This window comes from Trichogramma pretiosum, unplaced genomic scaffold (genome assembly GCF_000599845.2).
Source record: "Trichogramma pretiosum strain Unisexual culture from Peru unplaced genomic scaffold, Tpre_2.0 scaffold1, whole genome shotgun sequence".
NCBI classification, from domain to species: domain Eukaryota; kingdom Metazoa; phylum Arthropoda; class Insecta; order Hymenoptera; family Trichogrammatidae; genus Trichogramma; species Trichogramma pretiosum.
In genome coordinates, this window is record NW_019641703.1 from 1,406,427 (window position 1) to 1,425,134 (window position 18,708).

The 18,708-nt window shown below is 44.0% G+C and overlaps 3 protein-coding genes across 7 annotated transcripts; 1 reads left to right on the forward strand and 2 right to left on the reverse strand.

Moving 5' to 3' along the window:
- Positions 1-536: 536 nt before the first annotated feature.
- LOC106656512 (probable phospholipid-transporting ATPase VD) lies at positions 537-8,400 on the reverse strand. 5 transcript variants are annotated; one of them, XM_023462738.1, is made up of 14 exons: positions 8,228-8,399; positions 6,378-6,507; positions 5,493-6,311; positions 5,138-5,398; positions 4,247-5,045; positions 3,659-4,161; positions 3,291-3,570; positions 2,384-3,211; positions 2,020-2,307; positions 1,696-1,947; positions 1,515-1,619; positions 1,253-1,440; positions 1,013-1,174; positions 537-940 (listed from the first exon to the last, which is right to left on the reverse strand). In XM_023462738.1, the coding sequence occupies exons 3-14, from the start codon at positions 6,296-6,298 to the stop codon at positions 937-939; spliced, it is 4,476 nt and encodes a 1,491-aa protein (XP_023318506.1). In that variant the 5' UTR covers positions 6,299-6,311; positions 6,378-6,507; positions 8,228-8,399; the 3' UTR covers positions 537-936. The 5 variants fall into 5 exon arrangements, with proteins under 5 accessions (XP_023318506.1, XP_014233010.1, XP_014233018.1 ...); XM_014377524.2 differs by having other exon boundaries at positions 8,224-8,399; XM_014377532.2 differs by having other exon boundaries at positions 8,298-8,390.
- Positions 8,401-8,850: 450 nt separating this feature from the next.
- Positions 8,851-10,837, forward strand: LOC106656541 (cysteine-rich with EGF-like domain protein 2). Its single transcript, XM_014377576.2, has 4 exons — positions 8,851-9,414; positions 9,495-10,155; positions 10,277-10,372; positions 10,448-10,837. The coding sequence occupies exons 1-4, from the start codon at positions 9,265-9,267 to the stop codon at positions 10,666-10,668; spliced, it is 1,128 nt and encodes a 375-aa protein (XP_014233062.1). The 5' UTR covers positions 8,851-9,264; the 3' UTR covers positions 10,669-10,837.
- Positions 10,838-11,190: 353 nt separating this feature from the next.
- Positions 11,191-17,938, reverse strand: LOC106654256 (plastin-1). The gene is made up of 3 exons (XM_014374050.2): positions 16,138-17,938; positions 13,684-15,342; positions 11,191-12,946 (listed from the first exon to the last, which is right to left on the reverse strand). The coding sequence occupies exons 1-3, from the start codon at positions 16,186-16,188 to the stop codon at positions 12,722-12,724; spliced, it is 1,935 nt and encodes a 644-aa protein (XP_014229536.1). The 5' UTR covers positions 16,189-17,938; the 3' UTR covers positions 11,191-12,721.
- Positions 17,939-18,708: the final 770 nt, after the last annotated feature.

Consider the following 18,708-nt stretch of genomic DNA (forward strand, 5'->3'; position numbering starts at 1 on the left):
TTTTTTCCTCTTCTTCTGCCTTTTTTGCTCGTGACAGAAGCAGCAACAACAAGCCTGCTCATTGACGGAATCCGTCGAGCGGCGAATACTCGGAAAATAATTTATAAGTAAGAGCCGTATACGCGTGATCGCGCGCAAAAAATTATATATACGTTCAGGAGAGGAGTAATAATGATTGGACGACAGACAACGCTTCGTTTTTCTTTATGAAAATTATTTAATGACATATTTTTCTATTTTACATATCTCTTTTATTACAAACATTCTTCAGTAATCCTTCAACAAGCAGCAGCATTATTTATATTATAATATATATTATTAATTTCTTTTCTTTATTTTTTTTATACAATTTCGTACCTATTGAAACCCTTGAACGACACCAGCCCACACATTTATTTAGCCCAATTTTAAATAAATCGTGTGACTACCAGAGTGCTTATTACTCTAGCGCTCGTCGTTTAAAGGTTGACTTTTTTTTCTTTCTCGAAAAAGAAAAAATTCATCGGCACCGTATATATATATTCGCTCTCGGGGGGGGGGATTCTGCGCGTGCAATATTGACAATTATACAATTGGACTAAATATATATACTTGGTCCCTAAAAATCACAGCCAATAAATGCAACTAATTTCAGTCTGTGATTAAGGCCACTTTGACTCGACAAATTAATACAACTCGCGAAGAATTTATTATTTAACAATAACAACATTCACATTTATTTACAATGAACCCTTTGCACTTGACTAAATTATTCAATAGTCTGTTGCCTTCCCTCTCGATAAAACTCTTTTTAAAACATATTTTTCCTATAAATTTCTCACATTTCTTAGTTCTCAAACTAATTGCCCATCTATTTGCTTCATTGTGCTATTTTAAGCCACAACTTTTGTCAAAACATTTTTGTTTGCAGCATATTGACCAGTTTGGAAAGTAATGTCACCTGTTGATAAATAGTTCAATTTTATTTCATTTCATTTTTTCATTCGTGTGATAGTGTAACTTCGTATTTTACCTAATAGTAGCATTTTGAGTTGATCTGGACCATCCTGCTACAAGACCAGCTTCTCCGGTGTCTAATCCATTTGCCATCCTTTCGTTTTTCTTTGCATGTGTCATGGTTGCTTTCATAATGATATCTGGCTTCATAGTATTTTTTAGAACTTTATAAACGAATCTAAATAAAAAATAAAGGATCAATTAGAATTAATAATCGATCTTAAAATGATCATATTGATTGTACACTTGAACCTACCTCGGTAATGTAGCCATAACTGAAGTAATAATTACAGTTAACCAGTATATGGGTCTACCAATGGCTTTTTGTAGTACCCAATACGAGCCAGGCAAACCTAAACAGTTCACACATACCGCATTGTAAAATAGACCGAAAACGAAAAATGAACCGATTGACATAATAATGGCTGCTATGTGAATGAGCGTCTGCAAAAAAAAACAAGTGTTATGAAATTCAGTCGAGAAACCGTGACTGCCATTAATATTGTAACGATGCTTACCCATGACCTAGTTTCAATGCTCACATGAAGAAGCATAATGACAATACAAGATGTAGTGATTGTTGAGCCAAACTCCCAGATATCGATACTCGTGTCATGATAAATCTGGAGGAACAAAAACAGTATAGATTATTAAGTACGAAAAACGTGAACGGTTGCAATTCAGAGTAGAAATACTCACGGCTTCGGTAAGGAAAAATATCACCAAACTCTGATACAAAGCATCGGAAATAGTTATCCAGAACGAATGTGGCTGATAGGCAGACGCCAACCGACCCCTTTCATAGAGTCGCGGCGTCTCCATCAACACGTTCGCCGAAGCTATCTGATCATAGATACCGAGAACGAGTGGTGGCAGCGAGGTGAATATAAGATTGTACAACATTAAGTATATCTGATCTATCATTACTGTTCCAGAAAAGCCGCAGTACATCTGGAAAATGAATTTCATCAAAATTAACAATCGTTTCATAAAATTGACAAAGTAAAGGGTAAAATAGCCCACCTGATACCAAAAGATTAAAAATACAAAAGTGGCATTTTTGTAGAAAAAGTATAAAATCATGCGGGAAAGTCTGTCGTAGCACCAATGACCGTGTATGAGTAAAAGTCGCGCCAGCATTGGGAAGCGGGCGATCGCGAAGTCGGATGCCATCACGGCTTGAGTTCCCTCTAATCCGGATACACCGATGCCCACGTCCGCCGTTTGAATCATGCTCACGTCGTTGGCGCCGTCTCCGATCGCCAGAGTTCGCATTCTCAGTTGCTCCTTGACAACTTTAACGATGTAGGCCTGCAAAAAAATGTATTAGTATTCCTTTTTTCCCATTTATCAAAGTAAGATCATCCAAGAGTTTTTATAGCCCTACCTTTTGTAAGGGAGTGGCGCGGCACGCCAAAACACTCGAACAGAGCCTGGTAAGCTCTAGGAAAGGCCCGGTAAGGCCAGACCTAGGATCCAAGATGAAGGTGAGCGTTTTTCCATCGACTACGAGTGCGCGCTGTCTCTGCCACGAAGTTCCCATCCTGTACGCCAGTCTCTCGCTCTCCTCCATGTCGCTCTGATTGGACAGCCTCTGCGAGCTGCCTCGGGGCGACGCCGTCGTGCCGCCGACCGAATTCTCGCGCTTTATCGACTCCAAATGGTTGTGAATCAGATTCTCCGCGACGGACTTGGAGCGAGCCTGCAGGCGTAGAATCTGCATCGACGGCGTGAACAGGCACGCGGAATAAGCGATGTTGACCGCCGTCTCGGGCTTGTCGCCGGTCAGCACCCAGACCACGATGCCGGCTGCCACTAGGCTGGTTATGGCCTCGGGCACGCCCACCTCAAGCTTGTCCTCGATGCCAGTGATGCCGAGCAGGCTCATCTGGCTCTCGAGGCTGGCGAAGGACTCGCGCAGCTTGCGCTCGCGGCTCTCGCAGCACATCTCGATCTCGGCGTGCTTCTGGCGCCACGCCTCGTACTCTTGGGCGCTGAGGGTGCGGCGCGCCATCACCAGGGTGCGCAGGCCCTGGCGCGCGTACGACTGCAGCTGCTGGCGCACTTTGGCGGTCACGGTCGAGTCCTCCTCGCTGCGATTCAGCGACGACAGTATCGTCGAATCGGCACCTTTGCTGTACAATACTATCTCGTTTGTATGCGGGTGTTTGACAATAATCGACATACACCTTCTCGTCGAATCGAATGGTAAAACCTGTGAAAAAGAAACGCAAAATTTGGTAAAAATCGCAAGGCACGTGACTGCGATAAATCGCAAGCTCGCGAGCTTTTACCTTTAAAATTTCAAACGTCAGTCTTGATTTATCTGGTAGTGAAATGATGGCACTTTGAGCAGTCCTTTTAATTAACTTAACATCGTATGCCCTGGCAGCGTGAACCAGAGCCAATTCATCGGGACTTTCAGCTTCGTATATAGCTGGATTGATCGAGACGTCCAGCAATGATTTTTCATTTTCCTCGATGATCGAGCTTGAATTATTTCTAGACGACGGGGACAGTCTCTTCGCTAATAAATTGAACCCTGTCAATCCAGACAGGTTAAGCAGCCTTGGCCTGATACGAGAGAAAGAGAATTGATATCGATAAAAATTTTACCGTCTGGAAATGAAAAATAATGAAACGTTGTAGGCGCGTGCGTTACCTTGATAATTTATCGCTGGGGACGCTGGACTTATCGATCGGCGATAAATTCATCGCCGGCGGGGTCAGCATCTGGTTCGTCGGTGGTATCAAGGAGGTGGGCGTCTCGGGCACCTCGGTCGACGCCGTATCGCTCGTCTCGTTGACGTTATTGGCGTTGTTGGAGTTATTCGACTCGTTCAGTCTCATGTATCTGTTGAAGAAGTAGCGCGTGGTGTCCGTGCCGTTGGTCTGCGGCTCCTCGATCACGCCGCTCGAGTTCATGTTGTCGTGGTGCGGATGAGTGCTCACCACGACGGTATTGCAGATGGCCAAGAGTATGAGAAACTCCTGAAGTCGATGCCTGCAGGTACCGATGAGCAGGTCCTCCTTCAATCGCGTGCAGGCGACGATCTGGTCGAGATCGCCCACGTGCGCGTAGTCTTGGCCACCGACCGCGCATCTTCGAAAAGTCATTTTGTTCTGCGTCAAGGTTCCCGTTTTGTCCGAAAATACGTATTGTATCTATTTTTGGAAGACATGTGAAAATTTAGCCTCGGAATTTTTCGCGTAACAGGAAAAAACAATAATATATATAACGACAATTTACCTGTCCAAGTTCTTCCGTTATATTAAAAGCTCGGCACTCGGCGGGTCGATCGGTCTCGGGATCGTACAGCTCCTTGTCGCACATGATATGGAAGACCTGGCCGAGCTTGGCCATCTCAATCGTTACGTAGAGGCTGAGCGGTATCATGACCTGCAGTATAATCACGAACGTCCAGAAAGTTAGCATGCCCTCGTAGGCCGGGTCCTGCGTGTTCTCGAGGAACGGCACCTCGCCCGCCGACGCGTAGGTCGACAGCCAGAATCTGCAGCCGGCGGCGCCGACGATGCACAGTATCACGAGGATCACGACGCACCAGATCACGTCGTAGTTCATCTGCTTCTCGAGGCGCGAACGCTTGTAACGCGGACCACCGTTGTTCAGCATCGCCTTGGTTTCGTGGCCGACGTAGACGACGATGCCCTCTATGAAGTCCGTGTTCTTCAGAACGCACTCGCGCAGAAGTAGATTCTCCGTCGACACGGGCACTCGCACGCCGTTGGGATGCACCACGGCGCCGTTGAACCGATAGATCTTCGTGCTCGGCTTATCGATCTCGATGAAGGAGCGAAATTCCGACGGCTTGAACGTGGCCTGCAGATCGAGGAAGCCCGGGATCACTTGTCTCTGCTTCAAATTAGTCTCCCCGTCGAGATTGCAGGTGTCGAGAAAAGCGAAACCTTGGGGATCGCTGCTTCGCAGCAGCAACATGTCGGCGGGTACCAGTTCGTTGTTCGACAAGTGCACCAAATCGCCAACCTTGACGTCTTTCCAAGGAATTTTGACGTATCTATCTCCCTCTCTAAAATCATACGCAAAAAAAATAAATAAATTCACACAAAGAAGTTGAAGAATGTATGAGAATTCGGAAAGATCGAGTTAACGAGGCGTTACCTTATGTAAACTCGACAAGTCGAATTGTTGACACGTTTGTCACTGGCGAGCCTCCTCCTGTCCTCGACGAAATCTTTCAATGCCGTCACACCGAGGACAAAGAGCACGGGTATCATGGCGATTTCCTTGCCAAATGCATTGATCGCCGGCACCCAATTGAGTAGAACGATAAAAATAAAATACAGATTCGCTACTCGATGAAACTGTTCCATCAAATTTCTGGGCAAAAAGTTCAAAGCGTTGTACTTTGTTGTGCGTATTCTGTGCGGGAGAGAAAAAACAGACGAGATAATTATGAAATATCCAACATCGAAAAACGAACATAGTGTAGCGAGCAGTCGAAACAGGGTCATACCTATTATCGATAACACCGATCTGCAGTGGCGGCGGTTGCTGGGGTCGCAGGGTCTTGGGCGGCGGCAAATGACTCGGTCGAATGATCCGGCAGTTGGGCTCCTCGACGGTCGAGCCGCAGCAGTGCGCCCAGAGCCGCCTCCACCAGGACGGCGCGATCGTGCGGCGTATCGTGTAGATGGACTCGGACCTTGAGGCCTGCCTCGAGTGACCTCGAAAAGACGTCTTGTTGGCGGCATGGGGACGCGGCGCGTCTTCCCGGTGATTCGTGGGCAGAATGAAGTCGGTCTTCGAGCCCACGCGACTGTGCCCGCTGACTTTCTGGCCGGATTCGGTTTGTACCTCGACCACTTGTCCTTGACTGAATGCCCGCTGGTGTCCTGGCTTTTTAAGCGCGGAAGGCCGCACCTGTTGACCGGCCGCGGACAATGGGCCACCGGTCCAGTTTGAATTGCCAGGCCTTGCGGGCGTCCCGCTGGCTGCGGAGCTGGCCAGCAGCACTCCTCCATGGCTAGCAGACCGGGCGTGCGTGCGAAAAGCACTGAGCGGCCTGCCTGGTATCCTCGGAGTCGACGAGATCGACTCCAAAGCGCTGATTGACTCCTCTGCGACTGATTCTACTACTGCAGGCTGCTGATGGCCTGCAACTTCTGCACCTTGTACTCCTGCTGCCGCTGTGGCTGCTGCAGCTGCTGCTGCTGCGGCTGCTGTGGTGTTGTTCATTGTGTTTGGAAATATGTATAATGAAGTACTTTCCTCGCTGTTGGAAACTTCGTCTTCTTCTTCTTGCATACCGTTCTCTGACATACTGAGTAAACATCTGCAATGAACGAATAATGTATATTAGTTACTAATAGTCAGCTTCTCCTATCCTTGAAACACTCACCATTTGTAGCAAGTTACCCTACTGCTACTGATTTCCTGTTGCTTCAGCTAAAAGCACTCTCTCATTTTCAATGCCTGCCATCCACTAATATTTATTTTACTTCTTTTGCACTGTGCACCGTTTGGTTTATCTGAAATTATACAAAAATATTTGTTTAGATAGTTTTCAACAAAAGAAACCTTCAGAGAATAGAATAGTTATTTTGTAAGAGTGGTCCTTGGAGTAATCAATGACCTAAATGATTGATATGATTTAAAGTGAATGTTTTTTGGTAAGTGCTAATTTCAGATTACACCTTCTGATTGGATGATACCATCATGTTATCTATTTTTGATAAATTATACATCTAAATTAAATTTAAAGATATTATCTAATAGGATAAATAATTTTTTATATGTCAACTTTTATAATTTACTGATATGGTATTGACATTATTTTCATTAAATTCTGCCCTTTTAAATTTATTGAATTTTTAACTCAACAGATGAAAATAAAAAACTGTGTAGTATCTTTTAAGCTCTTTAAATGTAAGTAACAAGCATGACCTCATGACAAATTTTTCTTTTTTTTCCAAAGTCAAAACAAACAAAGCACTTAAAAGCTCAGTAGGAAAAAAAAATATATGATATAGAACGCCTCTCGGACTTCTCGCGCACATATAAATGTTAAGCTCGAAACGTCGAACGATAAAAAATTGCTCGACTTTACGGCATGGTGAATGAGTAATATGCTGTGCATTACATATATATCGCTCTCTCTCTTTCGAGATTAGGTATGAGTGTTTACACATACAGCTGAAAACACAAGGATACGACACACACTTGTGCCTTCTCTCGCTCTTTCTCACTCGCTCGCTCTCTTGCTCACTGCTGCTGCTGCTGCTGCTGCTGGGTACTTTAAGGTCAACACTCGTTACACTTGATAGGTACTATTTTGGTCAATCAGGCAGGAAAATTATCCTATACGCACGAGCAACGCCGATCGTATGCTTGCTGAAACGTGCATCATCGGATACAGTTGGATAGAATAATACAAAATAAAAATCCAGATCAAAATACGTATCGCGCGGTACATATGTGCTGTAGTGTAGGTTGTATACACGCACGATCGAACGGGAATTTCGGAGCAACAATCGTATCATTGGGTCGTGTTACAATTGTTATGTATATATACACAATCGAGAGAGCGCGTTCGATGCTACATGATTAATAAAATCGAGTCTCTCTGTGCCTTCGATAGTAGTGCATGTGGCATGTAGGCCGCTTCGAGCACACATAGCTCTGCTCACGAAGCGAGGCACTGCAGGAATTAATACACGATATATGACGTGAATAACATAAACGACACAACGTCGTTGTCGTTACACATGCACGACGTTACAATAATAATGATAATAATCGCGGGCACACAGGAGAAACGAGAAGAGGCAGAAAAAAAAATATTACGTTGTCGTCCAGCTCGACAAAGTAGGTTCTCAAGCGCACGTACGTATAATAATAAGGTAATATATACAGGTTTCGCCGAGAGCACAAGTGATCCACGTATATCAGCATACTTTCGAGGAAGATCGTCGTCGTGCGAGGCACAGCTTTTGACACACGCAAAGTTGTCATATGTACATATTATGACAAAAGTTATGTACAACACATGCAGCAGCAGTAGCACCACCAGGCATACACACTCGCGGGCTCACGCACGCATTATCACTTTGCCGTATTTTTTTTTTTGTATCGAAAACGATATCAATCAAAAACAGAAAACAACGACTCCAGACACAGAGCAGGCACAGATATCGAAGAGAGAAGGAGGAGTACGTATTTTATTATCTTTTAAAATAATATTATACCTACTGCTTTTGGCAGAACGAGGGGGCGAATGAATATATTTTTTTTTTTAATAAAACGTGCTGTGCGTGCTTACACCGTGCTCGCGAAATTCTCACTGACTGATCGTCGGCCGTTCGCACATACTGTGGCATATAGTATGTATATATCGAAGGCAGAGCAGAGCACAGCGAGTCGCAGCTGAGAGAGCTAGATCAAACTACGGTATTTCTTTCTTCCCTCTCTCTCTCTCTCTCGCACTCGCTCCAACTTGCTTTTTTCCAGCAGCAGAATCGAGTTTGCGAAGCGTGTACACATATGCTGCCTGCTGCTGCTGCTTCGAGAGGCCTATCCGATGCGTTATAATTTTACAAGGCTTCTACAATTGGTCGAAACTTCGAACGTGTGTGTATATTTTCGCTTAAGTCCGTTGACGGATCCATTAGCGTCCGCGTGCCGCTATTTAAGCCTAATGTTACTTACTACTCGATAAATATAACAAATTTTGTTTACACCAAATTAGAAAACTTCACCAAGAGAGTAGTAGGTATTTAAAATACCTCCGTTCGCTTTATTCTCGTATTTTGCGCTCGCACACCACTCGAGAAACGCGCGCGCTCCGACTTCCGAGTTGTCGCGTTGCCGACAGGCAGTAACCGCAGAAATATTCACTATCGTGAGTCGCGCCGCAAACTAACGCGAGCTTTTGTGGCTTAACCCTTATGCTATATCACAGACAAAACTGCCGGCAAAGTGGCAGCTCGCCATTGGTTGTTTTTGCTAATAAAAAACACCTCTGACAAAGTTTTAATACCATTTTAATGCTTTTTAAACTGCTCCGATCGTAGCGAACCTGTTGTATACGCGAACGTGTGTGTGCGTGGACGCTTTTGTAAATAGTTCTGCTATCCACGCGTCACCGTGTGCACGTCAAAGTTTTGTAATCGACCGGGATTTCGGAGTTTTTTCTGATGAACAGCTGATCTCGCACAACTTTTGTACATTACTCTAAAATCTGTGATCTCTTTTGTTTGCGCGACGTTCGTTTGATTATCCACACAATCATGCGTTGCCTTTTGCTTTTATCGTTAATTTTACTTGTAAGTTTTCCACCTCACAAATGTCAAACGAATAACAAAAACAAAGAAGAGGCCAAAAATGCTGTACTGCCACCCTGTGCATCATGCAAAGTATTAGTTCAAAGTTTCAAAAAAGTAAGCCACTCTTTGTAGTAACCAGTTCATAAGTTACATATTTGCATTGATAATATAATATTTTCATTTTTATCTTTTAGGGAATGGACAAGACAAGTAGAGGTAAATTTGAAGGTGGTGACAGCGCTTGGGAAGAAGATAAACTTGGTTCTTACAAAACTAGTGAAGTTAGGCTAATTGAAATTCAAGAAAATGTTTGTAAGGATCTCGATCATGGCGAAACCCAATGTCACTCGTTGGCTGAAGAATTAGAGAGTGAAATAGAAGAATGGTGGTTCAAAAAACAAGAGACTGATCCTGATTTATTTGAGTATTTATGTATTACCAAAGCTGAAAGATGTTGTCCCAAAGATACATATGGTCCACAATGTACAGAATGTCCAGGCTTTCCAGACAGTGTTTGCAACAATAATGGCAAATGCAAGGGAGCTGGCACTAGAAAAGGAAATGGTAAATGCACTTGTGACAGAGGTTATACGGGTGACTCGTGCTTTGAATGTGCTAGCGGTTTCTATCAATCTTACAAAGATAAAAGGAAACTGTTATGTACTGCCTGTCATTCAGCATGTAAAGGAGATTGTACAGGTGGTAGTCCACAAGATTGTACTGAAGATTGTCATTCAGGTTGGAGAAAAATTGAAGAAAAAGGTTGCGTAGACATAGATGAATGTGTAGAAAATGAAGAGAGCTGCCCGAAAAATCATTTCTGCATCAATAATGAAGGCAACTTCACTTGCATAGGTACAGAAACTCATTCTGAATTATAGCACTAAATTTTATGTTTATGTTTGTAAAAAGTTCAATGAATTCAATAAAATGTTTAGTTTAAATGGATTTAAATTTTTATTTATTTCTGTTCAAGCCTGTGACAGAGCTTGCGACGGATGCTATGGTGACGGCCCAGATATGTGTGAGAAGTGTGCAGAACGATTTATTAAAAAAGACAACATATGCGTCGGTGCGTGAACAATCTATGAATCATTTTCAATTTTCAAATACAAACATCAATGACTAATACTCGATCATTTTTTAGATACCGACATTCTTGGCCGTAAATCTCAAGAAAATTGGGCTAGATACGTGACGTATTTGGGTCTGGCAGTAGCTACTGGAATAATTTTTCCACTAAATATATACATCGCGAGTGTAATCGGTATTCTGGTCGCTTCTTACATAGGCGCCTCGGAATACATGATTTCACAGGGTAAAATTCAAGATGCAGTGCCGAATTTAGATTTACTAAATAATCTATAATTAATTTTATAAGATAAAATTGAAGTTTCGATTTGTACAGACACATTCCTAGTCAGTATTGCTTTGTCAACTTACGTAATTTATTAGCAAAATGATCAAAAGGTAATTTAATTATCTTTGTGATGAATGAAAAATACATCCTTTTGATTTAGGATATATTTTTAAGTAAAGTAACATGATGATGAATAAAATTCAACAGATTGTATTGAAAAAGTTTATTGCAGATTTTGATAATAATTTTACATAATTTTTATAAATTTGTTGTATATATCAAAATAAATAGCGCAGAAAAGGTTTATTCAATAATTTATCTACAAATAAAGTTTTTATAAATTTGTAAATTCCTTCTATATTATTACTCATTTTATATTGCACATAATCATCTTTTGATACCTAAGATGATTCTAATAAATATGAAGAAGTTCGTGTTCTGCAATTGGAAATAAGTTCACTCATTTAAAAGAATGATGAATATGATTCAGCTGTATTCCTATAACTTTAGTGATAATCTAAATGTGACGATTTTTAAAATTGTAATAAAGACAATTTATTTCAACCCAATGAGTTACATTCATATTTTCCTGTAGCAATTAAATTAATTAAATTAATTATTTACAAACATATTGCACAATTAAACGATTACCCTTTTAAGCTAAGCCGATAAATTTTGTCGAAATCTCTGATCAGCCAAAGTATGAACCAAAATCTCACATTCGCAAGAATTTCAAGTACATAATGGCGTGATACTGGGTTTTTACATGGCATTTAATTACTGACTATTTAAGTCGAATTAATTCGGTATACAGTACTTGTTAAATATTTAACGCACTTTTTTGAGTTTAGCAAGTATTTATAGTTCTTGCATTACATATTAGAAGAGAAAATAAATAATCGAACAACGCATTCTTTGTCATTGCACCTGTTTTTTTGCTGTTTTTGCACGTGAGCTTATTAAAAATGATTAGATAATTGATCTGTCTCGGCGAATTTTCTAGAAAGTTATATTCCTCGATTCAGAACAGCACGAAATATTTCAAGTGTATGGCACTATATATATGAAAACCTTTTTTTTCATAACACACAAGAGTAAAGCCAGCGTTTGAAAATTAAAATAGCCATGACTGCATCGTTCTTCATAAAAGGAGCTCGAGAAACAATCGTTCAATCTAAACCATGTATATATACATACATATACATAAATAATTTTTCTAAATATAAAGTTTTTTCAATGCATTTAGCTACAGTTTTTTTACCTTCTCATTGTATACTTGAAAAAATACGTTATTAAATAGGTAATTTACAATTTACCTGCTTACACGTTCTACTTTTTTTGTATAATATATATTAGTAAGTAATATATAATCATTTTGTCGCTGTAAAAATATTTCCAATGCAATTTTGTGCATTTTCAGGATCCTACAATTGATAGTAAAATAGCCTCTCGTAGAAAATGACTCGCGAAGCGCCTAACGATATAACAATTGTGCTTACTTACGCCGTAATTATTAGGCTTTTTCTTGTTTTATTATCACCTTTAATTATTAGCTTCCTACTTGTTAGAAATCGATGCACCCGAAATTTACTACTTTGAATAGTAACGTATAAGTAAAAGTCGTAACTCATACAAATATATAATTTTATAATTATATGTAAATTAATTAATTACATAAATTTAATTTTTAATGTAAATAAACGATAACTGTGTATTGTCAATACACACGTATTGTAAATGTATATCAATAATACCTATAAACGTTCTATAAAGCATATAATCTATACGCGTATGTATATGAAATATAAATATAAATGTATTGTGTATAAATAAATAAATATAATAATATATGTATATGCGGGTTACATATGTACAAAATAAATCTTATTGAGGCCGGAGGGGTAACCTATAGCATCTTTCTTCGCTTCCTTTTTTCTTTTTTTTTCTTCCATGGAATATGTCTGTTATATATATAATATTTGCTTTTCATATATATTATGTATAAAATGTACCTAAAGCCGAGCAGCAGCTCATTATATTTCACGCGCGGTTCTCAATTGCTCAATGCTGCTGGCCGTTATTCTCTCGAGTGTTATTCGACTGTGGCTGTAGCTGCGGCGGCTCTTTCGAATCCATATTTGGCACGTAATCCATCGCCATGAGGCAAGCGAAAACAGTCATTACCATCTTCTGCTTGACCTCGGTGACGTCCTCGGGCAGGGCGTAGACGCGGGCTCCGCATTTCCTGGCTATGGACAGCGCGTACTTGGCGTTGTCGAGATTATCCTGCGATTGTTTGACAAAGAGAGAGAGAAAAAAAAATCAATATTAAAAAGTTATACAGAAAACTGTTGCGAAATATTTTTTTGCAAAGTGTACATCAGGGGAAAAAAGTGTATAAGCGCACTCGGAGTCGTTGACGTTGTCTCGCGCTCTTATCGCATCGAAACAGATATCCGCGCGCGTATACGCGACTCTCGAAACAATGAGCTAGCTTGCGGTTGAATTTTTTATTTATTTTTAGTTCATTTACACTTTTTCCACTGAAAAGTGATATCTATGAATTGTTTTTCTTTCCAACAAGCGAGCAACTCGATTGAGAAGAAAAACTCTCGGTATCTAGTGTAGCGTTAATAGCGATCGAGAAAAATGCACGCAGAGAAGCGATGATAAAAACGATCGCTCGCGCACGAGTTCATTCGAGTGGTCGAATTAAAAAAAAAATCAGAATAATGAGAATCGATTTCGGTAAACGTGTATAAAAAAATAATTGCGATCGCGGTGTCCGCGCGTTTTTTATATACACTCGCGCGTGAAACATAATAAATTCGTGTGGCTTGAGCAACGAAAGTGAAAACACGGCTCGTATATAAAATACATTATTATTTTAGCGCGAATGAATTGCGCGAGCTCGCAGGCGCGCGCGCGCGCCGCGACACACCGTACATACACAATTAAACACAAAAGGTACGTGTGTACGCCTGCCACACAGGATTGTGCAAAATAACTCGCTGTACACATACCTTGTCGTTGCCTCCCTCCTTGACGAGGTCGTAATTCACGATGCCGGGCTTGATGGAGTCGATGAGGTCAATGATGACCTTGCCGTCGGCTATTGCGTAATCCTGAAAGCTCTTGATCGACGTCGTCTTGCCGGCCTGCTGGAGCTTTTGATTGACCCACTGGACGATCTCCTTCTCCACCACGGGCTGTCCGGGCTGGCCCTTGAGCGAGCTTAGCACCGAGAGCGTGTACGAGCGCATCAGCTGCCAGACCAGCGCCAGGGTGAGCGTCACCGAACCGTCGTTGATGTCCTGTCCGGCGATGCCCACCAGCGAGAAATTCATCTGCCTGCCGAGCTCCACCACGTAGTTGCAGTTCTCCAGTTTCTCCATGAACTTGCGCAGCTTGGAGAACTTTTTGTGCACCTTGGGCCAGTTCACCGTGCCGGGCCTGATGATGTCGTAGAGCTGGAACAGCACTAGGCCGTCCGCCAGATCGGTGTACAGCCAGTTGACGTGCGGCGACACGCCCATCGAGTTCATCCAGTTGCGATAGGTGCGCTCCTCGCGCGACTCCTCCAGCGCCTCGATGCCCTCGAGCAGGGCGGGATCGTCGTCGGGTCGCTCCAGACCCGGCCACTTGTTGAACATGTTGGCGACGAAGGCCAGATTGAGTTTGTGCACGCCATTGACCACGTCGGCCGCCGTGACGAAGCTGCGACAGTCGATCTTCGCCGCCTGCTGAAGCATGAGCTCGGCACGCTGCAGGGGGCTGGTCTCCATGAGGGCCTCCATACTGACGCCGGCCTCGCGCGGCGCGATCTGCCTGATGAGGTGGGTGTAGACCTCGCTGTCGGTGATGTCGGAGTGAAAATTGGCGCATCGTCGACCCACTCCGGCGCGCTCCAGATGATGATTGACCCAGCGAAGCAGTATCTCCTCGGGCGACAGGCGCAACAGGTCCTCGATGCGCTCGCCCTGCTGCAGGAGTCGCGCCAGACCAGGACAGTTCTCCAGGGTGATCTGATTGAACAAGCCGATACGGATGATCTGCCAGAGCAGACCGAGTACGAGATGGGGCGAGCCCTTGCTGAGATCGTGCGCGTCGATGTTGACGATGTTGCAGCCGATCGACTGGGCCGAGCTCAGAGCCAGGGTCAGATTCTCGTGGGCCCTGTAGAGCGTCAGGTTCTTCTTGTTGATGGCGCGCTCGTCGATGGTGTCCGGGCACGAGTGATTGATGATCTTGCAGAGCAGCACGCCGTCCCTCACGCGCTCGTACAGCTGACGACCCTCCGGATCAAGGGGCAGCAGGTGCTTCAGGTCGGGATCGCGCGACAGATTCGAGTTGATCCAGTCGCTGAAGGCCAGCTGCTCCTCGAGGCGGACCGAGTGAGTCGTGCCGACGCTCGAGGCCGCCGAGATACCGCCCAGTGTCTCGAGGTTCTCCTTCTTCGAGACGACCTGCTTGAAGGTGGAGCTGGGCTCGCTGGCGCGCAGCTCGCGACACAGCGCCTCGAACTCGTCGAAGCTCAGGCGACCCTTGTCCTGGGGCTTGCGCTTGTCCTCGAAGTCCTCGATCATGCGGCGCACCTTGTAGCCGGGCATCTTGAAGCCGCACTGGTCGAGGGCCGTGCGCAGCTCGGCCAGATCGATGAAGCCGTCGCCGTTCTCGTCCATCTGTGTTCGAGGGAGAGGATTAGCATTTTATTATATTTTTCATTTTCATCGATCTCTTATAAATTTATGTGCATGTATTTAAATTCGATGCACACGCGTGGTGACGCGTCATGCGGTCGAGCTACTGTCAAGCTGTAGCGTCGAAACGAGCATACCGCGTGTAGAAAGCATCATAGGAGAGACGGAGAGATGACAAAGCGCGTCTTGTGTGCATGCCTCATTTACTATTATATGAATTTGTGGCTGCAGCACTTTGCGGACCACCTGCGCATACACGGTTTTAGAAGTAAAGCAAAGAAGGACGAAGAAAAAAAGTTCCCGAGATCGTGATATTTTTCGCAGTACATAAGCGAGAGAGAGAGAGAGAGAGAGAGCTAGTTTTGACGCTCTCTCATTATAAGCGTAGCCGAGAGCCGAGACTTTGCGCTCGCCGATGTAATCATCATGGTGCTATTTGCACAACTACGTAATCGCGTTCATATACATATTATATATATGTCTGTGTATATACCTTGTATATGTACTGTACGCGCGCATAGCTCGCGTTCCTGATACTACTTCGTACGTGTGTATATAATGTACATATATATAATGTAGCCCAGAGAGCTTATGTGCATGTGTGCGAAAGTCTGCTGCTGCTGCCGTCGTCTCTTTATCGCAAAAGCGATATTATACGTACCCGCAGCGTGTGCAGGTATGTCGAGGCGAAATTGTAATTGGTAAGGTAACGTGCAAAAGATACGCGAGATGAAGTAGAAGAAAGAAAAAAAGAGAAAAGGAAAGCTTCAAACTCACCGCCTGAAATCGCTCGAGGAGCTCCTGTCGTTCGTCCACGATTGTGGCCATGTTGTTGATCCTGATTCCTGCACTGTGCAGTCCAGCAGCAGCGGTAGACGATAGTGTAAGCACACAAGCCAAACACTGCGAGCACGCACGCACGCACGCACGAAACACAAAAGTTGCACGCGCGAGCGTTAAAAAGGCACCTTAACAAACAACCACCACCTATACCCTATCCTCTATCTATTCTATCTATCTGTATTATAATCCTGCACTGCAGCAGCAGCACACGCTACGGTGTGGGTGGGTCCCGCTAGGCACGCAGCTCTATATATTACGCTGTATGTATGTATGTATGCACGTAGTAAAATCCCTATATGAGAGAGATAGATAGAGAGCCGGGCCGTCGTAGATAAACGTGCGTCGTCTCTATCGACTCTACTACGATGCACGATATAATGTGTGCACTGCTCCGACTTTCGATCGGAACTGCGCTCGCCAAAGTAGTCCCCGCAAAGTGTGTCTGTGTCTTCTCTCTCTCTCTCTCTCTCTTGTCGCGTTTCAAAGCGCGCGACCTCCGCTGCTGCTGCTACTCAGCTTGCTCAGCTCGTCGTCGTCGTCGCGAGTGACTCACTCACTACCTCTCGGTACTCGCGCCCGTGCAAACTCCGATGTATCATGAGTATTACACACACACTCGCAAACACAAAACACTCCTGCCTGCCTCGCGAAAAGTGAGAGAGAGACGACGCGCGAGTAAGAGAGACAACTGTGCTGGCGCTCTGCTCAGGCAGCAATTTTTGCACGCTGCTGCTGCGACTTTGCTGAATTCGGAGCTGCTGCTGCTGCTGCTGTGTCCTGCGTGCCAATCGCCAGCCAACTGCTGTCTATACGCTGCCTGGCCGCGCCGAAGTTTGCCTGCGGGGCTCTGGCTCGATATTCGTATCCCTTGCCGCTTATACCTGTGTATACACATACATACGTATATTTAGATAGTATAGGCCTCCTGCGGCAGTTGCAGCTCGATGGGAGTCGAATATACATTTATATATAAACTCCTATATAAATATATATGAAATATATATATGTGTGTAAGCTTCCCCCCCGCTTTGCGCGAACTCGCTGCAAGTCGATGTGCTTCGCTTCGGCTCTCTCTCTTATACTATACTACACTTTATATACCTCTATATACGTGTGTAAAAAAAAGCGAGAGACAATGTATGCGATACAACAACAACTCACGGCATATTATACGACATGCAAGTTTGTATCTAGATACAAAATGTAGTATACCTCTACTACTACTACTACGTGTGGCCGTGCTCACATAGGTAGTACATATCGTAAAACAATTAACAAGCCGTATATAAAACGGCTCTCCTGTATTGTTAAGCGATTCACGATACAGCGAACACGATGTTTTATCACCCACACACACACCGATATACTATACGCGTTTAATGTCTCTGCGCTGCAGCACGGCGTATAATATACAGTCTGTGTGTGTGTTCACGTGCGCGTCGTGTTCGCACAACCGATATACATACCTATTACTTATACATTATACTCACGCGGCTGTTTACTAACTACGGCGAAAATAAGTCAAAACAACGCGTGTGTGTGCAATGTGTATGACGATGACGATGCGTCGTCGAAGCATTAATAAGTAGTTCGATCGTCGCGCAAAGAGCGTGTTTGATAAATGCCGCGTAACGCAGTGCGTGCGATCGCGCTCGATTCATTGTTTCGCGCATCGGCTATGCAAATAATGGTTACATCGATACATCGTTGTTTAGGAAAAAAAACAACAACGAATTAGCATCGAGTCGAGAATGACGCGTACGTCGTAAAATCCCCCAAAAATTTCGACTATCGATCCAAGATTACACCTCTAGATATGACGCGCGCGCGTAACAGTAGACGGTATATCGTTCTCGAGTATCACTTGGCTTATCGATCGATCGTTTTTACCCACACCCCCTCCGCTAGACGTCTGCTTTTTTTTGGAAGATGTGTGTTAAAGCCTATCGTGCATCACCCAGCTAGAGCTAGCTTAGCCGCGCGATCGATGATTGTTCATATTGTGTAAGCTTAAACCGCGAAAGGAACTCTAGCCGAGCGCGGCGCGGAGCTTTTTTTTTTGAACGCGCGAGATTGTGCGCGTCGCGAGTCCCCGCGATTACTCATCGGCCGAGCTGCGATAAGCACAATGTCCAAGTACTTATGTATACTTATACCGCGTTATGATAATGATCGTGAATGTACGTCAGTATATAGAGACTCTCGAATTACGTCGAAATCGCCGCGCCATTGACAGCTCATCGTCCGCGCACACATCGTTACAATGTACGCACACGTACACTCAATGATTCAAGTACGCATTGGAGAGGATCGAATGTGGATTTTCACGCCGTTGCTGCTGCTGCTGCTGACGGTGTCGCGCGGGAGGCCAGCTCATTGCGCCGAGATTTCTGCACCGTTATTCGTCATAAGCGCTAAAGCCAAGTTGAGTGTATATCAGCGCTCTTCCTCGGGGTCTTCGTACCTTTCCTCTGCTGACTTTCGATACGCGCGCTATTTTAATCC

Bases quoted from the DNA above. Each gene is read 5' to 3' on its own strand.
- LOC106656512 (XM_023462738.1), bottom strand. From the start codon at position 6,298: ATGTCAGAGAACGGTATGCAAGAAGAAGAAGACGAAGTTTCCAACAGC. The intron at 3,571-3,658 runs GTAACGCACGCG...CTCTCGTATCAG, and splicing joins CCCAGCGATAAATTATCAAG to GCCAAGGCTGCTTAACCTGT. The intron at 1,620-1,695 runs GTGAGTATTTCT...TTGTTCCTCCAG, and splicing joins TATTTTTCCTTACCGAAGCC to ATTTATCATGACACGAGTAT.
- LOC106656541 (XM_014377576.2), top strand. From the start codon at position 9,265: ATGCGTTGCCTTTTGCTTTTATCGTTAATTTTACTTGTAAGTTTTCCA. The intron at 9,415-9,494 runs GTAAGCCACTCT...TTTATCTTTTAG, and splicing joins TAGTTCAAAGTTTCAAAAAA to GGAATGGACAAGACAAGTAG. The intron at 10,156-10,276 runs GTACAGAAACTC...TTTCTGTTCAAG, and splicing joins AGGCAACTTCACTTGCATAG to CCTGTGACAGAGCTTGCGAC.
- LOC106654256 (XM_014374050.2), bottom strand. From the start codon at position 16,188: ATGGCCACAATCGTGGACGAACGACAGGAGCTCCTCGAGCGATTTCAG. The intron at 15,343-16,137 runs GTGAGTTTGAAG...CCTCGAACACAG, and splicing joins TCCTCGAGCGATTTCAGGCG to ATGGACGAGAACGGCGACGG. The intron at 12,947-13,683 runs GTATGTGTACAG...AAACAATCGCAG, and splicing joins AGGAGGGAGGCAACGACAAG to GATAATCTCGACAACGCCAA.